General features: G+C 39.6%; 1 protein-coding gene across 1 annotated transcript in view; it reads left to right on the forward strand.

Annotated features, from left to right (window-relative positions):
* LOC137647009 (SET and MYND domain-containing protein 4-like) overlaps positions 1-20,000 on the forward strand; it is a 38,294-nt gene that overhangs the window by 8,274 nt on the left and 10,020 nt on the right. Inside the window, exons 3-4 of the mRNA XM_068380115.1 lie at positions 2,236-2,357; positions 3,038-3,523. Of these exons, the coding sequence (XP_068236216.1) occupies positions 2,236-2,357; positions 3,038-3,523 (608 nt within the window). The remainder of the gene's footprint in view (positions 1-2,235; positions 2,358-3,037; positions 3,524-20,000) is intronic.

A 20,000-nucleotide genomic window follows, 5' to 3' on the forward strand; every position in this document is an offset into this window, starting at 1 on the left:
CCTCTTCCCTACAGATGACTTACATAGCACAGTTACTTGCTGAACGCAGTGATGGTGAAAGAAGAAAAATACAAGCAATAGAAAAGCTCAATTACAAAATTAACGCTATTGAGGCAATACATATATTATTGTTATTATCATTCTTCTTCTTATTATTGTTGTTGTTGTTTTCTCAAACGTAATTCATTAGAGATATTGATGCACCGCAGAAATTCCCTCAACAATGACGTCTTTATTTTTGTCATTTATGGTTTTTCTTCCTCAGATAGAGTATTTAACAAACTTCCAAATGAGGACATGAGTGATACACACCATATCAGTTGAGGCAAATATAATCTGTATATTAAATTGCCAGAGTAAAATACAGTATACACTTATCTATGTACACAGATCCACTGGATATTTGATTACTGTCTCCTTTAGGTGTTCACTATGTGTACTAACTCTCTCCTTGGTGGTATTATTATCATTAAAAATGTGTTAGTAGAAGTAGTTGTAGTTTTTGTACTATTATTATTAACTCAGCAAGACATGTTTAAGAAAGGATCAATAAAGGAAGAAAAAGCTGCAACTAACGCAGTAAATTTGTTCGAAAGTAAAACGTGAATATCTCAGTAACATTTAACAACTGTAAACTACGATCTTATTGGAATCAAGAACTGAATGTTGCGGTATTTATATCTTTATCTCTTCATACGCATCATGACATAAAGTCATAGAGATATTACAAGATCAGAAAATATGTTGATATCTGCTAACTTCAAAGTAGATGTTCCCCATGTTCAAATATTACACACTTTTATTCAGTAATAACCTTGAAAGTAAAGAGCCATAGCTTACATTATTCTAGCTTCATAATGAAGAGACTTCACAATGGACAGCTCTACTTATGCAAACACTTTTATTTTTATCCAAGTTCATTTACACTACTGGGTTTCACTAACAATCAAACAAATCCAAGTCGGATACTGTGATAATCACAGATTCACTAAACCTCTCCACCGAATAGAGCAGATACTCAGTATCAAGGATAGGATGATATGTACGAAAAGTACTTGCTACTTAGTACTGATATATCGATAAATTGAATTCATGTTTCAGTTTGACCGAAATGTACGTAGGATCATAAGTTGAATCAACATAAATTTACTCAGCAATTGGTCTTTTACGGGGCAAACCAAAAGAGATCTTGATAAATGTATCGAGGAGCGCAAAGGGACGGTTGATTTAAATAAAAGAAAATATGAAGTAACAACACATAGTTGGGATTTCGACCCAAGTAATTTTAAAGGAAGGTACAAAGGTATACAAAAGTAGTAATGCATAAACTGTGGGTTAGTAGAGTCCTATTAATAAATCAAAAACATTTGGAATTAATCCAAATGTTTTGAATATGACTAAAGTCTGCCGTGTGCTCAGAAAAGTTACACCCTCCCAGTCTTTTAGCGAGGCAAAATATCCTGACTTATTTAGTGAATTAATAGAATGCTAAGTACCTGACTTTTGTAAGAAACAGATGGGCAGCATAAACATACCAAACTAGATGGGTTACAGTGATAACCGAGCAAGCTGAAGTCAAATAGAGACCTCTCGTCACTGATATATTTATTCATCTTTATTCTCTCAATCAGAGAAAAAATGCATAGTACTTCCAAAAAAACTGAGTTTTAATTGTATTTTGAATAATACGCAAAGGTTTGATATACAAGGAAATGGTCACTGTTGATGCTACTAACCAACCTATTATTTTTTTTTCACTTTTACTTAGCAGTAAATTATCCTGGTACCATTGATTATTTTTATTAGCGACAAAGTGCTATTACTTCAAGTACTCCCAAATAAATGTATTCATCCCAGTGTCAAGTAATTTTGCAATCCACCAATTAATTATCAGAGCATCTAAATAACGGTATGCCTTGATAAAAAAGCTATGAAATGCATGAAGTAAATATATATTTGAGGTTTTTTAGAATTCTATACAGTTGCAGATCATATTCATATATTTTCTTGACGAACCAGTATCTTTATCATTATTCAAGTTGATAAAAACACAGCCAGGTTCAGTGACACGTATAGATGGAATAATCTATATCCATTAACGATAGATCCCTGACACTCTGTGTCCTAAGAGTTGCATTTACAAATTCATTGTTTTCTCCGCAATAGCCATAAAAAAAGAAGGGTGTTAGGTATATCAAAGTCGTATGTAGACTACAGTAATCTTATTCCCACCAGGCGAAGTGATTTTGGTAGAGAAGGCTTATTGCTGCAGCCTCTCCTCAGAAAGACTTGCAACCCACTGCTCCACGTGTATGAGGGAATGCCTGGCACCTCTTCCATGCCCCTACTGTACAACGGCAAGTATATTCTATCAGGGACAAATTCACATACGACTCCAATACATTCCAAATGAGATAGGCAATTATATTGAACAAGTAAATCTTGGTTTTAAGTATATTTTTATGATGAGAAAAGTTTAAAGGAAAATTTAATAAACATTATGTTCAATGAAAAATATTTTAAATGCTCTTTTGATGGCAAGTATTTCTCATTATCGAAATATTCACTTACGACTCTAATTTATTCCAAATGAGATAAATATTTAAACTTAGCAAGTAATCTCGGTATTTCGGTATATTTCTATGATGAGAAAAGTTCAAAGTAAAATTTTAAAAATATTGATCATTAATAAATATTCGGGATGTTTTTTTGATAGGAATCCTTTTTATATTATCAACAGATTCACATGTGAATCAAATTCATTCTAAACGAGATATGCATTTACACTTGAAAGTAAATTACGGTTTTAGGTATATTTCTATGATAATAAGAAAAGTTCAAAAGAAAATCAAAGAAACGTTTTGTTCATTAAAATATTTTAGATGCTATTTTGATGTAATTATTATCAGCAAAATTTGTTCTGACTCCTGTATACTCTAAACTACAAATAAGTCACCAGGTCTTGAATAATTGGATCTTGGATTTTCTCGCTAAAGTATTGAATTTAAAGGATTATAACATGAATTGTTCCCCATAGGTCGTCTTCTGTAGCGCCAAGTGTCAACACGAAGGCCTGTCTCGTTCCCACTGGTTAGAATGTAACATCCTTCCCACCACATCTTCCTTGGATATGATGGCATCGTTCAACAACGTCTTCAAGATCCTTGAAAGGAAGTCCTGCAGTGAATGGAAAACCATCTTGCACAGACTAGACGAGAGAAATGCCAAATATTCACCAGAGAAAAGAGGCGTAAACGAACAAGAGATTTTCAGTTCCGAAGATTTCGACCTATTTTATAGCCAAATCCCAAATGTTGAAGAGAGACCTTCAGGTGACCTGTATGTGAAGTGTCTTATCAGCTTCGTCCTGGTGAAACTGTTACATCTTGGAGGGCGGTTCTTCATTGATGAAAAAGGTTACTCTCTCAGTCCTCCTGAAGAAGATGTTCTCTTTATTGGCCAGTTCCTCTATTCAAACTTGATGAAGAATTCTTGTAACGGATTCGGTGTTATTCATTTTAAGGTAAGTATTTGCTCAAAATATTAATCATATTTATCTATTCCATCTAAAAATAAAAGAAAAAAGTATTATTTGATAGATATTTGCATAGTTGATAGGAACTGTAAATAATGATTAAGAAGAAAATATTTCATATAGAATCATTTTAGCAAGTCATTTCGTATGTATTTATGTATTTACAGATTATCTATAGTAAGTAGAATCATATAAAATCCTTATATATATATATATATATATATATATATATATATATATATATATATATATATATATATTATATATATATATATATATATATATATATATATATATATATATATATATATATATATATATAATATGATAGTCCTGTGATCTGGGAACCAAAATATGATATTACATATATTATGGCTGGCAAGCTAGACAACCCTCTTGAGGTTCATACTCACCTGTTTGTTTTTACATGAAAACTGTTACACTTGAAAATAATAATACCCAAGCTCTGAGGCAGTTATATAACTCCCAGACAGGAATATACAAAAACACATTTATATCCTAAGGTTTCTTAAGTGCACTCAAAACAAAACTGGGTAGTTATTATTACGATCGTTTCAATCAACTTCTTACTTCGATTCATTAACAGGATACGACCGAGTATGAAATAAACACTGATGATTGAAATAATACACTCTTTACAAAAATCTGACATATATGACATGCACGGCAAAACTGGCTCAGGTCCTTATGCATGCCAGGTCAGAAAAAGTGTTTTATAATCTTCTCCGTTATCTTCCTTATCCCCATGTGTCCCATCTCGTGCGCTACGGCGATCACCTGTCTTCTCAACGGTGCAAGAATTAATATCCAACGATATATCTCCCATTCAGCATTCCCAGTTATATCGGCGGGTCTATGCTTCTTCATAGGCAACCCATCCTTAAGATAATAACAGGTTGGAGATTGCTGTGCCTCCATCTTGCATCCAACACATGGTACAATAAATCTGTTAGCGTTGCATCCTTCCCTTGTAATCCTATCAGCCTTTTCCAACTCACTTGTCCTACTTTTAACGCTGAGTTTCCTATTTCATCCAGGTCCATTTCCTCTTTGTACTCTTGTCCACTCGGCTGTCATTCCTCTTTGCTCTGGCTTACTCGGGAGTTCTCTTCTTGCGTACCATCAAGGGAATCCTCTTCTTCGGAAAACAAATCTTCCAAGTTCATTGCTGCTTCAATTTCTTTTTCTTCTTTTTCAGCCCCTTTCTTCATCATACTCCTAGTCATCACACAACTAGGAAACAGGTACGGGTAGTCCTTCTCGAATTCAGATGTAGGACTGTACTTCAAGGCTTTTTCCGTTACAATGAGACAAGGCACAAAAGGTAACCACCAACCTTATTACCCTGCAGGATATCTACTCCTTCGACAGCCAATGAATCCTTTACCGCAAAATCAAAATGACCTATCACCAACTCGCATGACATTTTCAAATGGCAAATAGGGGTGACCTCTTTAACTCCTATTCCCTTCAAAATAACCGAGTCTCTTGTGGGAGACTGTTCTACCAACGGGTGTACTCATATCACCACACTATGGTTACAACCTGTGTTGCGCAATATTCTGACCGGGGTTTGCTCACTCCCATCTATTGCTGTTAAAATACCTTCATAAATATATGGTTTAAAGGTATTTAGTCTGTTTGGGTTTGTCCTGTTCGTCTTGTAAACGTTGGCTGGTTTATTTTCCTCTTTGACCTTTCACAATTATTTCTTCGTCTTCGCATTCTGTGAAGTCAAATTATCCTTAATCACTTAGGCGATTGCTTTCAGTTGGTTTGACCAACATTCCTTACTGATATGGACTCTCTTCCACGCTTAAAACAGACAATATTAACCTTCTGCACGTCTTTCATGATACTTGAAGGAAGATGATTCAGCATTTGTTGCTGTGGTACTATCACATTCTGCTCAGACAGAACCAGTGCTACTTCCGCTGTATCTCTTGAACTTGTTAACATACTTATTGCTGAACTGGTTTCCATGGTTCGGCAAATACTTAACACTTGGTAAAAGCGACGGTTGAAACTTCATGCCTGTGGAGGGTTTATAACTGATAATATTATAATCTTCACTTAGCAAAGTTTTTTTCACTTCTCTCTCTCAAGTACGTTCGAATATGTTCAGAAATTCCTCGTAGATACTGTTCTAGTACTATCAATTCGTCTGAATCAGCCATCTCCCTAACGATAGCAGCCTCTGTCCATCTCTTAAAACATCGTCGTACTTTATAAGCGTAATCCAGGAAGGTAATTTTCTAGTCCTTCCTCAAACTTCGGAACCTTTCATTATAATATTCACGGGGCATCTGATACACTTACAGCACACTCCTCTTTACTTCTTGATTCTCCTTCCTCTGGTCCTGAGATAAGAACCGGTAGGCACTGCGTCCTCTCCAAAAGAGCACACTCTGCAATAACACACTCTTTATCTTCGTGCCATTGTATGGTTGATGTGACTGTTCAAAAATGATCGAAGAATTCATCAGGAGCCTCTTCTGTGAACCTTGGAATTAACATCTGGGCATTCGACACATTAAACACGGGATCGTGCATAGCAGTTGTCGCTTCTGTCTGCGTTGCTACTTTGTATGGGCGTTCAACAGCTCCAACTCCCTCGCATGTCATGCAATCTCTCTCGCCTCTTCCTTCTCCGTTTCTTCTCGTTCCCTCTCTTTTTCTTCTCATTCCCTCTCTTTTTCATCCATTCTCTTGACATGTCTTGTGACTTCCTTCATTTCTTCTTATCGTCTTGCTACCATTTCCTTCGCACTTCGTATTTCTTCTCTCTCTTCTTCCTCTTGTTTTGCTTTCATTTCCTTCACATATCGTATTTCTTCTCTCTCTTCTTCTTCTCGTTTTTCTTACATTTCCTTCCCTCTTGCCATCATCTTCAACTTGATCAAATTCTCCTCTGCTGCAATTCGTCGAATCTTAGCCTCATCACCCCTTTCTGCTTACAGTTTGTGGGTCAGCTTGTCCTTGCTTCGCTACAAATTCTTCTTCAGCCTCCTCCCAGATCATAAGTGGCTACAATATTTTGTCCCATCAATTTCCCTAAGTTTATTAATGCTTCTAAGGCTAGACACTTGATTTGGGCTTTAATTATTCCACTCGTTGCATGGCCACCACATGCCATTAAAATAGAGCCACTGAGCTTTAGTTGCATTAGCTCCTGACAATTCTGAAGATTTGGGTTATTTAAAAACTCTTGGATATTAAACTGTGCCATCTTGTTCTTTGACAAATAATTTTATACATCTCCAAAAATATATCCTAACAATACACGAAATCCTAACAACACTGTACTGCTCTACCCATTAATCAAAACACGGCCCTGTTATCACTAATATTTAAAACAAACTTGCTCGATCCCAAGGGTCTGGGCACAAAAATATATTATATGATAGTCCTGTGGTCTGGGAACCAAAATATAATATTACATATATCACAGCTGACAAGCTACACAACCCTATCGAGTTCCAAACTCACCTGTTTGTTTTTACATTAAATCTGTTACACTTGAAAATATTAATACCCGAGCTCTGAGACAGTTATATAACTCGCAGACAGCAATGTACAAAAACACTGAATGTCCAAAGTTCTCTTAAGTACCCTCAATACAAATCTGGGTAATTATTATCATGATCTATTAAAATAACTTCTTAATTTGATTCAGTAACAGGATGCGAGCGAGTGTGAAATAAATACTGGTGATGGAAATAATACGCTCTTTACAAAAATAAATATATTCTATAAAAGTTACAGTACTTTGAAAAGAATTTACATAAAAATAAATCACTCAGATATTAAGTCTGAACAAAACTTAGATTATGACAAAAACCTCAGACTGAAACAAGAAAAATAATTACACTCTAATGCTTAAACTCTTAAAGAACTTACATAAAGTAACTGATGAACCTACTAACTTCACATATCTTACTTGCACAGGGCCAGCTACAAAAAATCTACATACCAAAACTCACCACAACAAAATATATTCAAAATCACCTTTAACTTCTTTCATAACGTTTCACCACATTACACACAATATATGTCATAATAAAAATAACTTTGGAGAAGATACACTAAAGGCACTTGAAAAGAGAGAGAGAGAGAGAGAGAGAGAGAGAGAGAGAGAGAGAGAGAGAGAGAGAGAGAGAGAGAGACAGAGAGAGGGAGACAGTGAGAGAGGGGGGGGGGGGCTGTTTCTCTTCCTACTATGCAACCCCGGGGGTGCATTTATATGACTTAGTTATTTCCAGAATATTCTAGTTCCAAGATCTGGAAGCTTGTGGGTTGGCCTAAAGGCAAAAAGTTACCAGAAAATACTCTCTTGGACGCGTACCAACGCAACAGCGAGACCACTCTCTCTCAGCTAGCTCTGCCCATCCTTAACCTCAGAAAAAAAAAAAGATAAAATCTAACGGAGTTTTCGAGAACCTTCTAAAACACGTGGCAAGTATAAAAATTGCGTATTTTCTCACAGACATATACCTCATAAAAATATAAAAAAGATTTACATAAGCCCTTGTTCATATCTCGTATTGATCATATAACAATCCTAAACAGCTTATATAAGACTTCGTAATAAAATACATGAAATAAAAAGTTAATTCTGAAAAATAATGTGAATTTATATATACTGACTTGAATAAGAAATACAATGAAATTGTCAGGGTTTTGTGGAATTCCCCACTGTGATGGAAATATACTATCACCAAAAGGGTCTCAACACATCACCTTATGAGACTTGGTACACGTCACGTTTAACAGAGTTCAGTGACGGCACCCTACAATTTGTGACAGTCATAGTACTCTTAAAAAGGCAATTGATCTCACTGTATTAAACACATATTTTGCATACAAGAATTAGGGCCTTACTCCCCCCTCACCCATCAAGCTGGAGGTGTGCACTCATCCTCTGTAGTCTATATATATGGAGAACACTCCAACCCGTAATAGGGCCTGGTATGTAATAGACAGAAATGCAACATAAAACATTGTTACGCCTGTGCCTGTGAGTCCGGCCTTGCCTAAGGAACTCAGGGCAATAACAAAGGAAAAGAACAATGGAAAGGTCAGCAGTCGGCAATGGGACAAGAAATACCAACAAAATAGATATATTTACAATAATATTTAAATAAAAATTAATAAAAAGGGGAGCACAACAGGTAACTACTGTATATTTTAAGTAAGCCACGAGGTACTTCACCGGGAATTGGATTTTCACAAGTGCTCACGAGGAGTTGGTTGGACCATGGACGATTTCAGCACCACACTCATTCCCTGGAAAGGGAAATAAATTAAATTATTACCCGATCACTTACTTCTACAGGCTGGGAACACGATGAAGTCGTGTGGTTAAAACCTTTAAGAAAGTTAAAGTGCAAAACTTAGGAACTTAAAAACTACACGTGGGAATCAACACTGTCACAGGGAGAATTAATTAAGGTTGAGAGCAAATGGCACATGTGGTTGGGATATAAGGAATAGGATAAAAATTGTTCAGTGGGTAGGATCTTTCACTAGGATAAAGGAAAGGAATGGGATGTGATAAAGAAGGGATGGGTAAGGAAGATGAGGTTGAGATATTCAAACAGACATCTTACCTCAATAAAAAGGACTCTGGTTCCTTCCTCCCTTGTGGAGGACGTGTCACAGGCCCTGCTCTGATGGAGTCTTGAGAGCGAAGAAGGATGATGTTCCTCTCACGGAGGTTGGTTAGGGAAGAACGATCACCAGTTGTTCCTAGGACGACTTAACCCCACTCGGCCCCTTATTGGGGGGCGGCGGGGGGGGGGGGGGGGGTAGGGGGAATTGGCCTGACCGCTGTCCTATTGGTCATTGGCCTTGGTCTCATCTCTCGACATCTTTCACATCTTGCCTCCCTCCTTCTCCTGGGATCCCCTGTGGCGGCGTTGAGCAGCCACGTGGTTCGTAAAGATGTCTGAAAATGAGACCTCAGGGGAGTAAACTGGTTTTAGGATGGTTGGGGAGGGGGCTTGTGGCGTCGAGTGGTCCTTGCTGGCGTAGTCTTTTGTTTGAAAAAAGTGGCGTAATGACCGCCAAGAGTAATAATATGTACATAAATATCACCCAAAAAACAGACATCATCCACTAAAAATAAGAAAATGAAATATTACATGTAAAAATGTACACAATATAATATAGAATAATTTCACTAATTTATTCTTAAGACCTTTGCAACTAAAATACAGAATACCCAAGATGAAAAAAAAGTCATATCAATATCAGTATTACACAACTTCATCAATAACCTCACTCTGGTTGCGGGCAATATGGGCCTTTTGGGCGGGACAGGGGTAGAAATAGGAATTCCTTCATCCTTCGATTTTATTTGTCCAGGTTTACTGCACAATTTCGCAACACAACTCACCGCCACTGTTTCACCCTTTTCAAAATCACTACTACACCTTCACCTGTAACTACCAATCGGCGGCCACTAGCTGTTTTCCTGAGAAAATCATTCATCTTCCCGGCCTTCTCTTATAACTCTAAGTACAAGGTATTCACATCTACCCATTCTCTAATACTGCCTCTCCTCGAGGCTGAACTTTAATCCAATAGCCAATTGCCTTTCGGGAACCGCCCCGGCCACAGCAACCAGGAATCATAAAACACATAAATAATACAGCATCGGCCTGACGGATCACACCTGACCTATTTAACCTCTGATTGTTTTCAGGTTCACTCAGCAGTATGTCATACGTATTGCTACACTCAGCAAAATTATCACAACACATTACTTATACATTAAGCACCAACATAAGAACACATCGTTATCATTAAGTTTATTTAGAACACATCAAAAGAAGAAATAAGGTCTGTGCAAACAACAACAGCAAAGAAAAAATTCTACTCATCAACTCGAGGAATGTCGCATATACAGGGGTAAGGAGGTATACTCTGAATGACACTTGAAAACTACCTCTTCCGGCACCACATGTATGAGTGCCTGATGATGTTCAGACACTGAGCCATTAATAATGCTTTGTATCACAACTGTGTTAGATTTAACCATCTTTACCTGGTACAGACCCAAATACGCTGGCTCTAGTTTGTGTTTCCTAGGTTGTAATCGTTTCAAATACTCACGTTCGCCCACAAATACTTTTACCGGTGCGGTTTTGAACCGAGCATCATACTTTGAGCTGTGATTTTCATTACGTCTTTTCAAAAACCTTTCAGTGGTGTTCCTTGCTCTCCTTAAGAGATTCAGTAAATAGGCACGGTATTGCTCAGTTGAATAATTTAGCAACTGTTGCGAATTAATCAGGACTGTATACAGTAACACAGGATCTTGTCCATACACTAAAAAAAGAAAGGTGTGCCCCTGAGCCAGGTATTATATGCAATATTCAAAGCTAGCTCAGCTGTAGGAAGCATGGCGTGCCAATGAAAGGGGTCATCAGCCACTAAGTAACGTAAAATTTGCAAAACTTCCCTATTATGCGATTCCACTAAGTCATTAGCTGAAGGCCTATATGCGGTTACTGAAAAGGTTTCAATTTTCATCAAGTCCGTGACCGATTTCACCACCTTATCTATAAATTTAAAACTGTTATCACTTATAAAAATTTTCGGGCAACCAAACCTAGTGCGAAGTATGAGTGTAACAAGTAAATACATCCACAAATACACATATATACTTATGTTGTGTTAAACCAGTAGGAAATGGTCCTACCACATCCATATGCACTCTAATAAAATCTAATAGGAATCACAGGCCACTTTTTCTGTCCCTATCGGACTTCCTTTATGTCCTAACCTCCCAAGTCAATCACACCGGCATCATTAGGGCTCTCATTCTGGACACCCCTGGTCGGGTCCTCGGCCACCCACACATATTCACGTCGTTTACTATCTCTCTCTCTCTCTCTCTCTCTCTCTCTCTCTCTCTCTCTCTCTCTCTCTCTCTCTCTCTCTCTCAACATTTTAATTTTGTTATTCGTTCATCTTTTGTGCCCGAATTGTTACTCACATTACTGCACCTCTAGAAAGGGCATCAGCTACCTTGTTAGCTTTACCTTCTATGTGGTGAAACACCTTTATGTTAAATTCTAACAACCTTTTAATCCATCTCGCTTGTCTAGACGTCAAGTTACCTTTGTGAAATAAATCACGTGAGGGGCGATGATCACTTTGCAACTCAATCGGTTGACTTAATAAAAAAAACCGATGTCTCTCTAGAACCCCAAAAATAGCCAATGCTTCTTGATCGAATGTATTATAATTCTTTTTTGCACCTTTTAATGCCCTGGAAGCAAAAGAAATGGGTCACCCCCTACCTTTATCATCTGGTTGAGGAATTACGCCACCAATAGCTATGCTACTCGCACCTGTTTTCACCAGAAATGGTCGATCAATTTTAGGATATGCGAGTAAGTCATTGCTAGTTAAGGCAGCTTTCAAATGGTTAAAGGCCCATTCTTCTTCTATTCCCAAATTTATTACTTTTTGTTTCTTTAAAGCATCTAAGGGTCTCGCTATCTCTCCAAAACCTCATGAATTTACGGTAATTCCCAGCAAGCCCAAGGAACCCAGCTACTTACTTAGGGGTACGGGGCCTCGGGAAATCTCTAATAGCTTCCACTTTACTGGGGCAAGGTTGGATACCTTCTGGGGTTATTTTATGTGACCTAAAAATTTTACGTGTTTACAGAAAAATTTGCACTTTGACAATTTCATTTTCATACTATTACTTCGCAATGCTTCTAAAACTTTACGAATCTATTTTTGGGTGAGATAGCCATGTCGTCCTGATGGAAGATCCTTTAGGGTAGCTTCCTAGGGTATATTTGACTACGGTGATATTCCCAGAGAATTTACCTTAAGGTATCCAGAATTCTAACTCCTGGAGCGAATATCCCTAAATAATCTTGACATGGGATATCGCGTAATATCAGAGGACGTATTCTTGACACGCTACGTAGCTATCTTCACCCCGAATAGAATTAACACTTCGAGGGGTAAAAGTGTCAAGAAAACGAAAAACGAGAATGAAAGGAGAGCCGTTAATAAGGTACCCCTCCTATCCCACTTCGAGTGTGTACATAATGCCGCCGACGGCGCCATCTTCATTCCTTGTAGCGATACACGAGGTGCTACAGATACTGCAATATAGGGAGGGGTCCTATAGCCCTTTTTATAAAAAGGAAGGGCGGGTTTATCAGGACGACATGGCTATCTCACCCAAGAATAGATTTTTCGCTTCGCTCAAAATCCGTTTTTGGGGCTCAGGCCATGTCGTCCTGATGGAAGTATACCAGAGCATTACTGTATCTGTGGATTCTCAAATCGTGCCGTACTCTCAAGAAAGTATTTCCTGGTCAGCATAGACCTAGAGACCTATGATGTTACCGTCATACATCATTTCATCTAAGCATAAACCATGTTAGCGCTTCCTGCCCCCTACAGGGAAGAGTCATACTAGACTCTGGAAAAAGTCTCGAGGAGTACATATACCTATGGATGACTAACAGACAAGCCAGTATAGTGGTCTCACCCTATATGTTATAAAGCAAAGTTTGTATAAGAACCACCAATGTCAGTATGAAGTACCGACAAGTCCCACGGTGTGCCCGTTCTTATCACTGGATTGGGAAAAGGTTTATATCCGTATAAGAATAAATTTTGCATATCCACCACCATCCCTATACGGTATGAAGTCTTTCCTTCTTGGGGAAAGCATAAACTAATGAATGTTTTCTTGTAGCAAGGAACAATCTTTTAGGACAATTCATGTTAAAATTATCCATAGTTTTAAAGTAATGCTAAACCATTTTCTAGTAAAATGACATAGGCGAATAAGATGCAAGGTTAAAAAAGAACTAGTTTATTGACAATCAATAAAAATATATAGGTTAATTGACAATTGGATGGACCAATAAATAAGCATAAGGATCACAGTAAACAGAAAATATTGTTTCATCTGAAAAGGAAAAACATATAGGCGCCATTTTTAATATCGAAATATTAATATTATTATCATAGTCTGTCTTACTATTCAATCACACTAGGGTCAGAAACGCTTGGCACACGTGTCTGCACTTATGCTTGGTTCACCTTTGTTTATGGAACAGTTGATAAGGACACCTTAGTGGCCTAACGCTTAGTCTGTAGAAACAGTCCGTGACTACACACTCACCCTTGAGTTAATCGTCCCAATTAATTTCACTGTTCCTCGCAGAATTAAACAGCAGGTTTAACGACACTACCTACTGCTACCACAGACCTCTTCAGTTGCTCCACTTGCTTTGCATAGTGTCTAAAGAATACTCTGGATGACTTCCAGCCAGTGTATGAGCGAAGGTGTTCGAAATCCATATTATTAAAACAATTTATAGAAGAGGCAACTTTTCTCGGATCATGACCTGCGGGTGTACTATCTGGATCCGCTCTGCGAATGAAATAGGTGATTTTCGCCCTTAGTTGCTTCAGAGATATATTTGAGCCTGATGTTTCTCCCCTAAACAGCTGACCTCTCCTAAAGTTTGAAGTTCTACGAAGATAGACCTTTAGGCACTCCACTGGACATAGAGATGCATCTTCTTTCAGAGGGTAGATTCTCCAGGGACCCCACCTATTGGTGGGTAGCTCGTTCTTGGTAAGAAACGTTGGGTCCAGAAAAAGGTTCAGTTCTCCCCCATCTAAGAACTGAACATGACCTTCCTCTCTCAAGAGGGCTACTATTTCACTAACTCTAGCCCCCGAAGCGAGTGCAAACAGGAATATAACTTTTTGGGTCAAATCCTTTAAAGCACACTCCTCATTATTCATCATTGAAGCAAAATGAAGAACCTTATCCAAAGACCATGACCTAGACAGGCCTTCGGAATTTTGTTAAAAATGTCATTAGAGAGGTCGACCTGGAAGGCATATAGAATAGGTCTTGTCAAGGCGGACTTACACGTTGATATTGTGTTGGCTGCTAAACCTTGACCATGGAGGTGGATGAAGAATGATAAGCAGAAGTCTGTCGAGATCTTTTGTGGATTCTCCGCCTTGACAAAGGACACTCACTTCTTCCATGATGACTCATATTGTCTTCTGGTAGATTTGGACTTATATTCCCCTAAAAAGTCTATACTGTCTCTTGATATCCCGAAACTTTTTCCCACCGCTAGGGAGAGAAAATCATGAGCTGCAGGTTCCGGGTTTTCTGTGATGAAGCGGAGACAGTCAACTTCTGAACTCGCTGAGTCAAAACTGGATCCGGTAGCGGTAGAAACTTCAGCTGTAGTTCTAATGCCAGAGGGAACCAAACGCTGTTCGGCCACTTGTGAGCCACTATTACCGCTTTCCCCTAGAAAGATCTCAGTTTGTCGAGGACCCTCAGTAGAAGATTGTGCGGAGGGAACAGGTAAATCCTGGACCATCTGTCCCAGTCGAGGGACATAGCGTCCACTGCTTCTGCTAAAGGATCCTCGTACGGGGACACGTAAAGAAGTAACTTCTTGTTGGCCTTTGTCGCAAAGAGGTCTATCTGCAGTTCCGGGACTTGACTCGAGATGAAAGAGAATGATCCTGCGTCTAGAGACCATTCTGATTCTATCAGCGTGAGCCTGGATAGAGCGTCCGCCGTCACATTGCGGACTCCTTGAAGGTGAGCTGCTGACAAGTGCTATCTCCTCTTTTCCGCTAGTCGGAAGATGGCCAACATCACTTGGTTGATTTGAGGTGACCTCGATCCTTGTCGATTCAGGCATCTCACTATCACCTTGCTGTCTAGTACCAATCTCATGTGGGTCAAGTGGCGAGGAGAAACTTTCTACAATGTGAGAAGTACTGCCATGGCTTCCAGAAAGTTTATATTAAACTTCTTGAATAGGTTGGACCAAGTTCCTTGGGCTTTCTTCCGGTGAGAATGACTTCCCCATCCTTCCTTTGAAGCTTCTGTATGAATAGTAATTGAGGGTGACTAAAGAAGTACCGATTTCTTCAGTTGCTTGGCTTTGGACCACGGCTTGAGAAGCGTTCACAGACGAGTCGGTATTGGTCTTATCAGATCTCTTCGCGCGTTTGATGCATATTTTCTCCAAACTCCGGTTGCATCCTTTAGCTGTGCTCTTAGCACCGGGTCTGTTACTGAAGCAAACTGAAGAGAGCCCAGCACTCTCTCCTGTTCAGGTCTTGATATCGTTTTGGATTTTAGTAGTCTCTTGACAGAACCTGCTATTTCTTTCCTCTTCTTTACAGGGATGGAAAGTTGGTGTGACAGTAAGTCCCAGTGGATTCCCAACCACTGAAACTTTTGAGATGGAGAAAGTCGAGACTTTTTTCTGTTGATCTTGAATCCTAGATGCTCCAGGAACTGGATCACCTGTTGGGAAGCTTGCATGCATTCTGTTCTGGATGCTGCCCACACCAGCCAGTGGTCCAAGTAGGCCACAACTTGGATTCCCTTTAGGCGTAATTGCTGGAGAGCTGCGTTCGCAAGCTTCGTGAAAATCCTTGGGGCTATGTTTAGCCCGAATGGCATGGCTCTGAAGGCATAGAGTCTTCATTGTAGCTTGAACCCTATGTAGGAGGAGAGGTGACGACTGATTGGAATATGCCAATAAGCGTCTGACAAGTCTATAGAGACGGTGAATGCCCGTTTGGGTAGTGAGGTCCTTATGTGTTGAAGTGTCAACATCCTGAACTTGTAGTTTACTATGAACTTGTTGAGTGGTGTCAAGTCCAGAATGACTCTGAGTTTTTCTGAGTCCTTCTTCGGAACACAAAACAGCCTTCCTTGGAACTTGATGGACTTTACCCTTCGAATTACTCTTTTCTCCAAGAGTTCTCGAATATATTCTTCCAGAACGGGAGTAGAGTGTTGGAAGAATTGTGGGAATGGAGGTGGAGTGCTGTACCAGCTCCAACCCAGTCCATTCTTGATTAGGCTGTGGGCCCAGGGATCGAAGGTCCAGCGATCCCGAAAAAGATGAAGTCTCCCTCCTACCGGAAGCGTTTCACTTCTGCTGTTGTTGACCTGAGGCCTTGCCTCCTTGACCGCATCCTCCCCTGAACCTCCGCGGGACCTGGCAGATCCAGAGTGCCACCTCAAAACATGGCGCCCAATGAGAAGAAAAGCAACAAACGACGATGAGAGGTAGCGATCCATACACTGACCGCCGACGCGCCCCTCCGTTCAAGAACAAGAAGAACCCTCTGAAGCCCGAAATGATACGAAGATTAGTCTCATCAGCCCTTTACGACGCCTGATGTCTTGGGTGGGGGGGGGGGGAGTACTTGTAAGGACATCACTCCTTCCGTCGTCCAGCAATTTCACCGAATTCTCTATTTTATTTAAATTCTCTTTTCGCCACACTGTGGCTAACTGTATGTATTTATTCCGCTCCCTCAGAGCTACAATTTCATGCATTTATTATTTCATTACCTATTTCTATTGACTTGTAATTCAAGTATTTGTGCGTGTGTAAAAACACACATATTTTGGCGGTTAGTTCAAGCCGAATTGGCGCCTGCGCGCATGCTACTTTTCCGTCCGCATCCTGTATTATATTCCCACGTATGTTTGAATAAACTGTCAGTTGTCGTTGGTGAAGCTTGTCTCTCTGTCCTTACAACACCATTATAAAGAATTTTAATATACTGGATAATTAATAAAGAAAGAACTCACTTTCTTCATCTGTACGGTCTTAACAAAAGACTGTACAAGACAACACAAGTATTTTGGAAGAACTTAGTTTTACAATATATTCTATACTATAGTTTTTTCCATGCAGTATATACTTTATTGTAAAAATACTGGCTACTGTATACAATATAAAAACCTGCCGGCCGGCACGTACCTTAATATAGTTCCAAGTATACTACCTTTAGACTACTGGGCGGCAGATCGCTGGTTCAGTTGTGTGTGCCGGCCGGCACTCTCTGCCGGCCGGCAACTATAAACACGAGCACCCGGCTGCCGGCAGATCTTATAGTGTGCTACTGTTGCCGGCCGGCAATGGTAGGCTACCTATGCCGGCCGGCAGTAAAAAGAACCAGAGAACTCCCACCTGCCCGGCTGCCGGCCACTTAAGCCGGCAGCCGGGCTAGGGGTTTCATACACAAAAAGAAAAACAGAATGGATGTAAGGATATAAGACGTCACTGCCTTACAGCCCTCCATCCAGAAAGAGTGAACATAAGGAAGGGGAGAATGTAAAATTCAGGCTTCCTTCTATCCATTGCCTGCCAGGCTCTATTGACAGACATGGATGTAAGACCAAGGGAGGTCTGGGGAACACTCTACAGAAGTTAGGCCTCTGCCGGCCGGCAAAGGACTGAGCCAGTTCCACATCTTAACCTACTCTAGGTACAAATGTAGAACGACGGCCAAGAGTTGTAATAGCTAGGCCATTACTAAGGATAGGGGGGAAAGGGAGAAGAGGGTCCTACAAACTCTGCTCTAATATGAGATCATCCCACGGCCAAGAAAGTTCATCCTAACCTAGGGATTATCTATGGGAGGGAGGTCAGCAATACTTGCCACCTCCCTCAATACTAAAACAAAGTTTGATGTTGTTATTCACAAGGAAAAGAAGAATCTTATCCTTTAATCCGAGAACAACAACACTGGACTAGTCTGCTGGATCACTAGAAGAAGGAATCATCTCGTACAGAAACCTTCAGATGTGGTCTAGGGAGGCTAAGCCTCCTATGTCTGCTCCTAACCTAGCAAAGGAATCTCATTCTCTATGCTAGAAAGAAACAGACCCCAGACTAATTACTCTGATGTTCTGTCCACACCTGAAGCCAGAATCTCTGGTTACAGGAATAGAACAGAAACACCATTATATAGTTATATCTGAATGTTTATTCAGATAAAACCATTAGGGTTAAGCCTTAGGCTTAATACAGAGGGAAAAGGGATTGCACTTAATCTCCAAGGAGAAAAGAGCAACTGGGGAAGTGTGCGAACGTATACTAAAGCCCCATAGGCTACTAGCCTAGGCGCAGAGAGAATCGATTACCTAAATCACCAAAACTCTCTCGTATACAATCTTGGAAGAAAATATCAACAATATCTTATATGTTTAAAACTGCCTATTGCTTCAATAAATTTTAAAACACTCGGAAATCTGTATATCATGCATGAAAGTAATAGGGCCAAACACCTAGGCTACGAAGCCTAGCGTAGTCTAGGATCGGTTACCTCAATCGCCGAAACTGAAATACTAACGGCATCATATAAAGAATTCCTATTGTAAAGCTAAATAGCTGGAATTATTAAAGCATAAGGACCGGGAACATCGCTCTGGCTAACTAAATGACTCATGCATGGCGAGCGACAGTGTCCAAGAAGCCTCCGGTAGGCGACAGCTCTTGTAAAAGTTAATATCGCTTTCGATTTATTTCAAAACAGCAAGAGCTTACATTTATACATAATAAAGATAATACTCAACTTTCCAGAGGCAGAAGAGGCTGGAGAAAGCATCATAACGTTGAAAATATTCCAAGATTCACGAGAAATACAGGGAAAAACACCGAGTTGTTGAGCTACGGATAAATGAATGAAGATGGAGCCGTCGGCGGCATTGTGTACACACTCGAAGTGGGATAGGAGAGGTACCTTATTAACGGCTTTCCTTTCATTCTCGTTTTTCGTTTTCTTGCCACTTTGACCCCTCGAAGTGTTAATTCTATTCGTGGTGAAGATAGCTATGTGGCGTGTCAAGAATACGTCCCCTGAAATTACGCGATATCCCTTGTTAACTTTATTTAGGGATATTTGCTCCAGGAGTTAAAATTCTGGATACCTTAAGGTAAATTCTCTGGGAATATCACCGTAGTCAAATATGCCCTAGGAAGCTACCCTAAAGGAACTTCCATCAGGACGACATGGCCTGAGCCCAAAAATATTATTATGTCCTTCTGCCGTTTTCACTGTAATTATCATATCGTCTAAATAAACAAGAACATTATGGCCAATTAAGGAAGACAAAACCGCCATCATTACTCCAGAAAAATGACATGGAGCATTTTTAACACCGAAAGGAAGAAAACTAATCTGAAATAGTTGATCGTTAGCTTTAAATGCCGTTTTACATTTACTGTCTTCCTGAATAGGTATTTGGTAGTATCCAGATTTTAAATTGATAGTTGTAAAATATTTACTATCCCGTATCTTCACAAGTAATTCTTTGATCAAGGGCATTGGAAATGCATTATCCTTAGTGACTGCATTCAACTTCCTATAATCAACACAATCTTACCGAGCCATCCTTTTTCCTAACATCTACAGTTGGAGAAGCCCAGGGAGATTCACTCTCCTCGATATTCCCTTTTTCCCTTAGTTTACTAATTTCCCTTTCTATCTCTCCCAGGAAATGAATGGGTAACTTATAAAGCCTTGACCTGATCGGCTCCTGCCCAGTTTCAATGCTAAAGGGAAATCAATCAATCCTCCTGGGTGGCTTGTCTACAATTGC

The sequence above is a fragment of the Palaemon carinicauda genome, chromosome 9 (assembly GCF_036898095.1).
Source record: "Palaemon carinicauda isolate YSFRI2023 chromosome 9, ASM3689809v2, whole genome shotgun sequence".
In the NCBI taxonomy this organism is placed as follows: domain Eukaryota; kingdom Metazoa; phylum Arthropoda; class Malacostraca; order Decapoda; family Palaemonidae; genus Palaemon; species Palaemon carinicauda.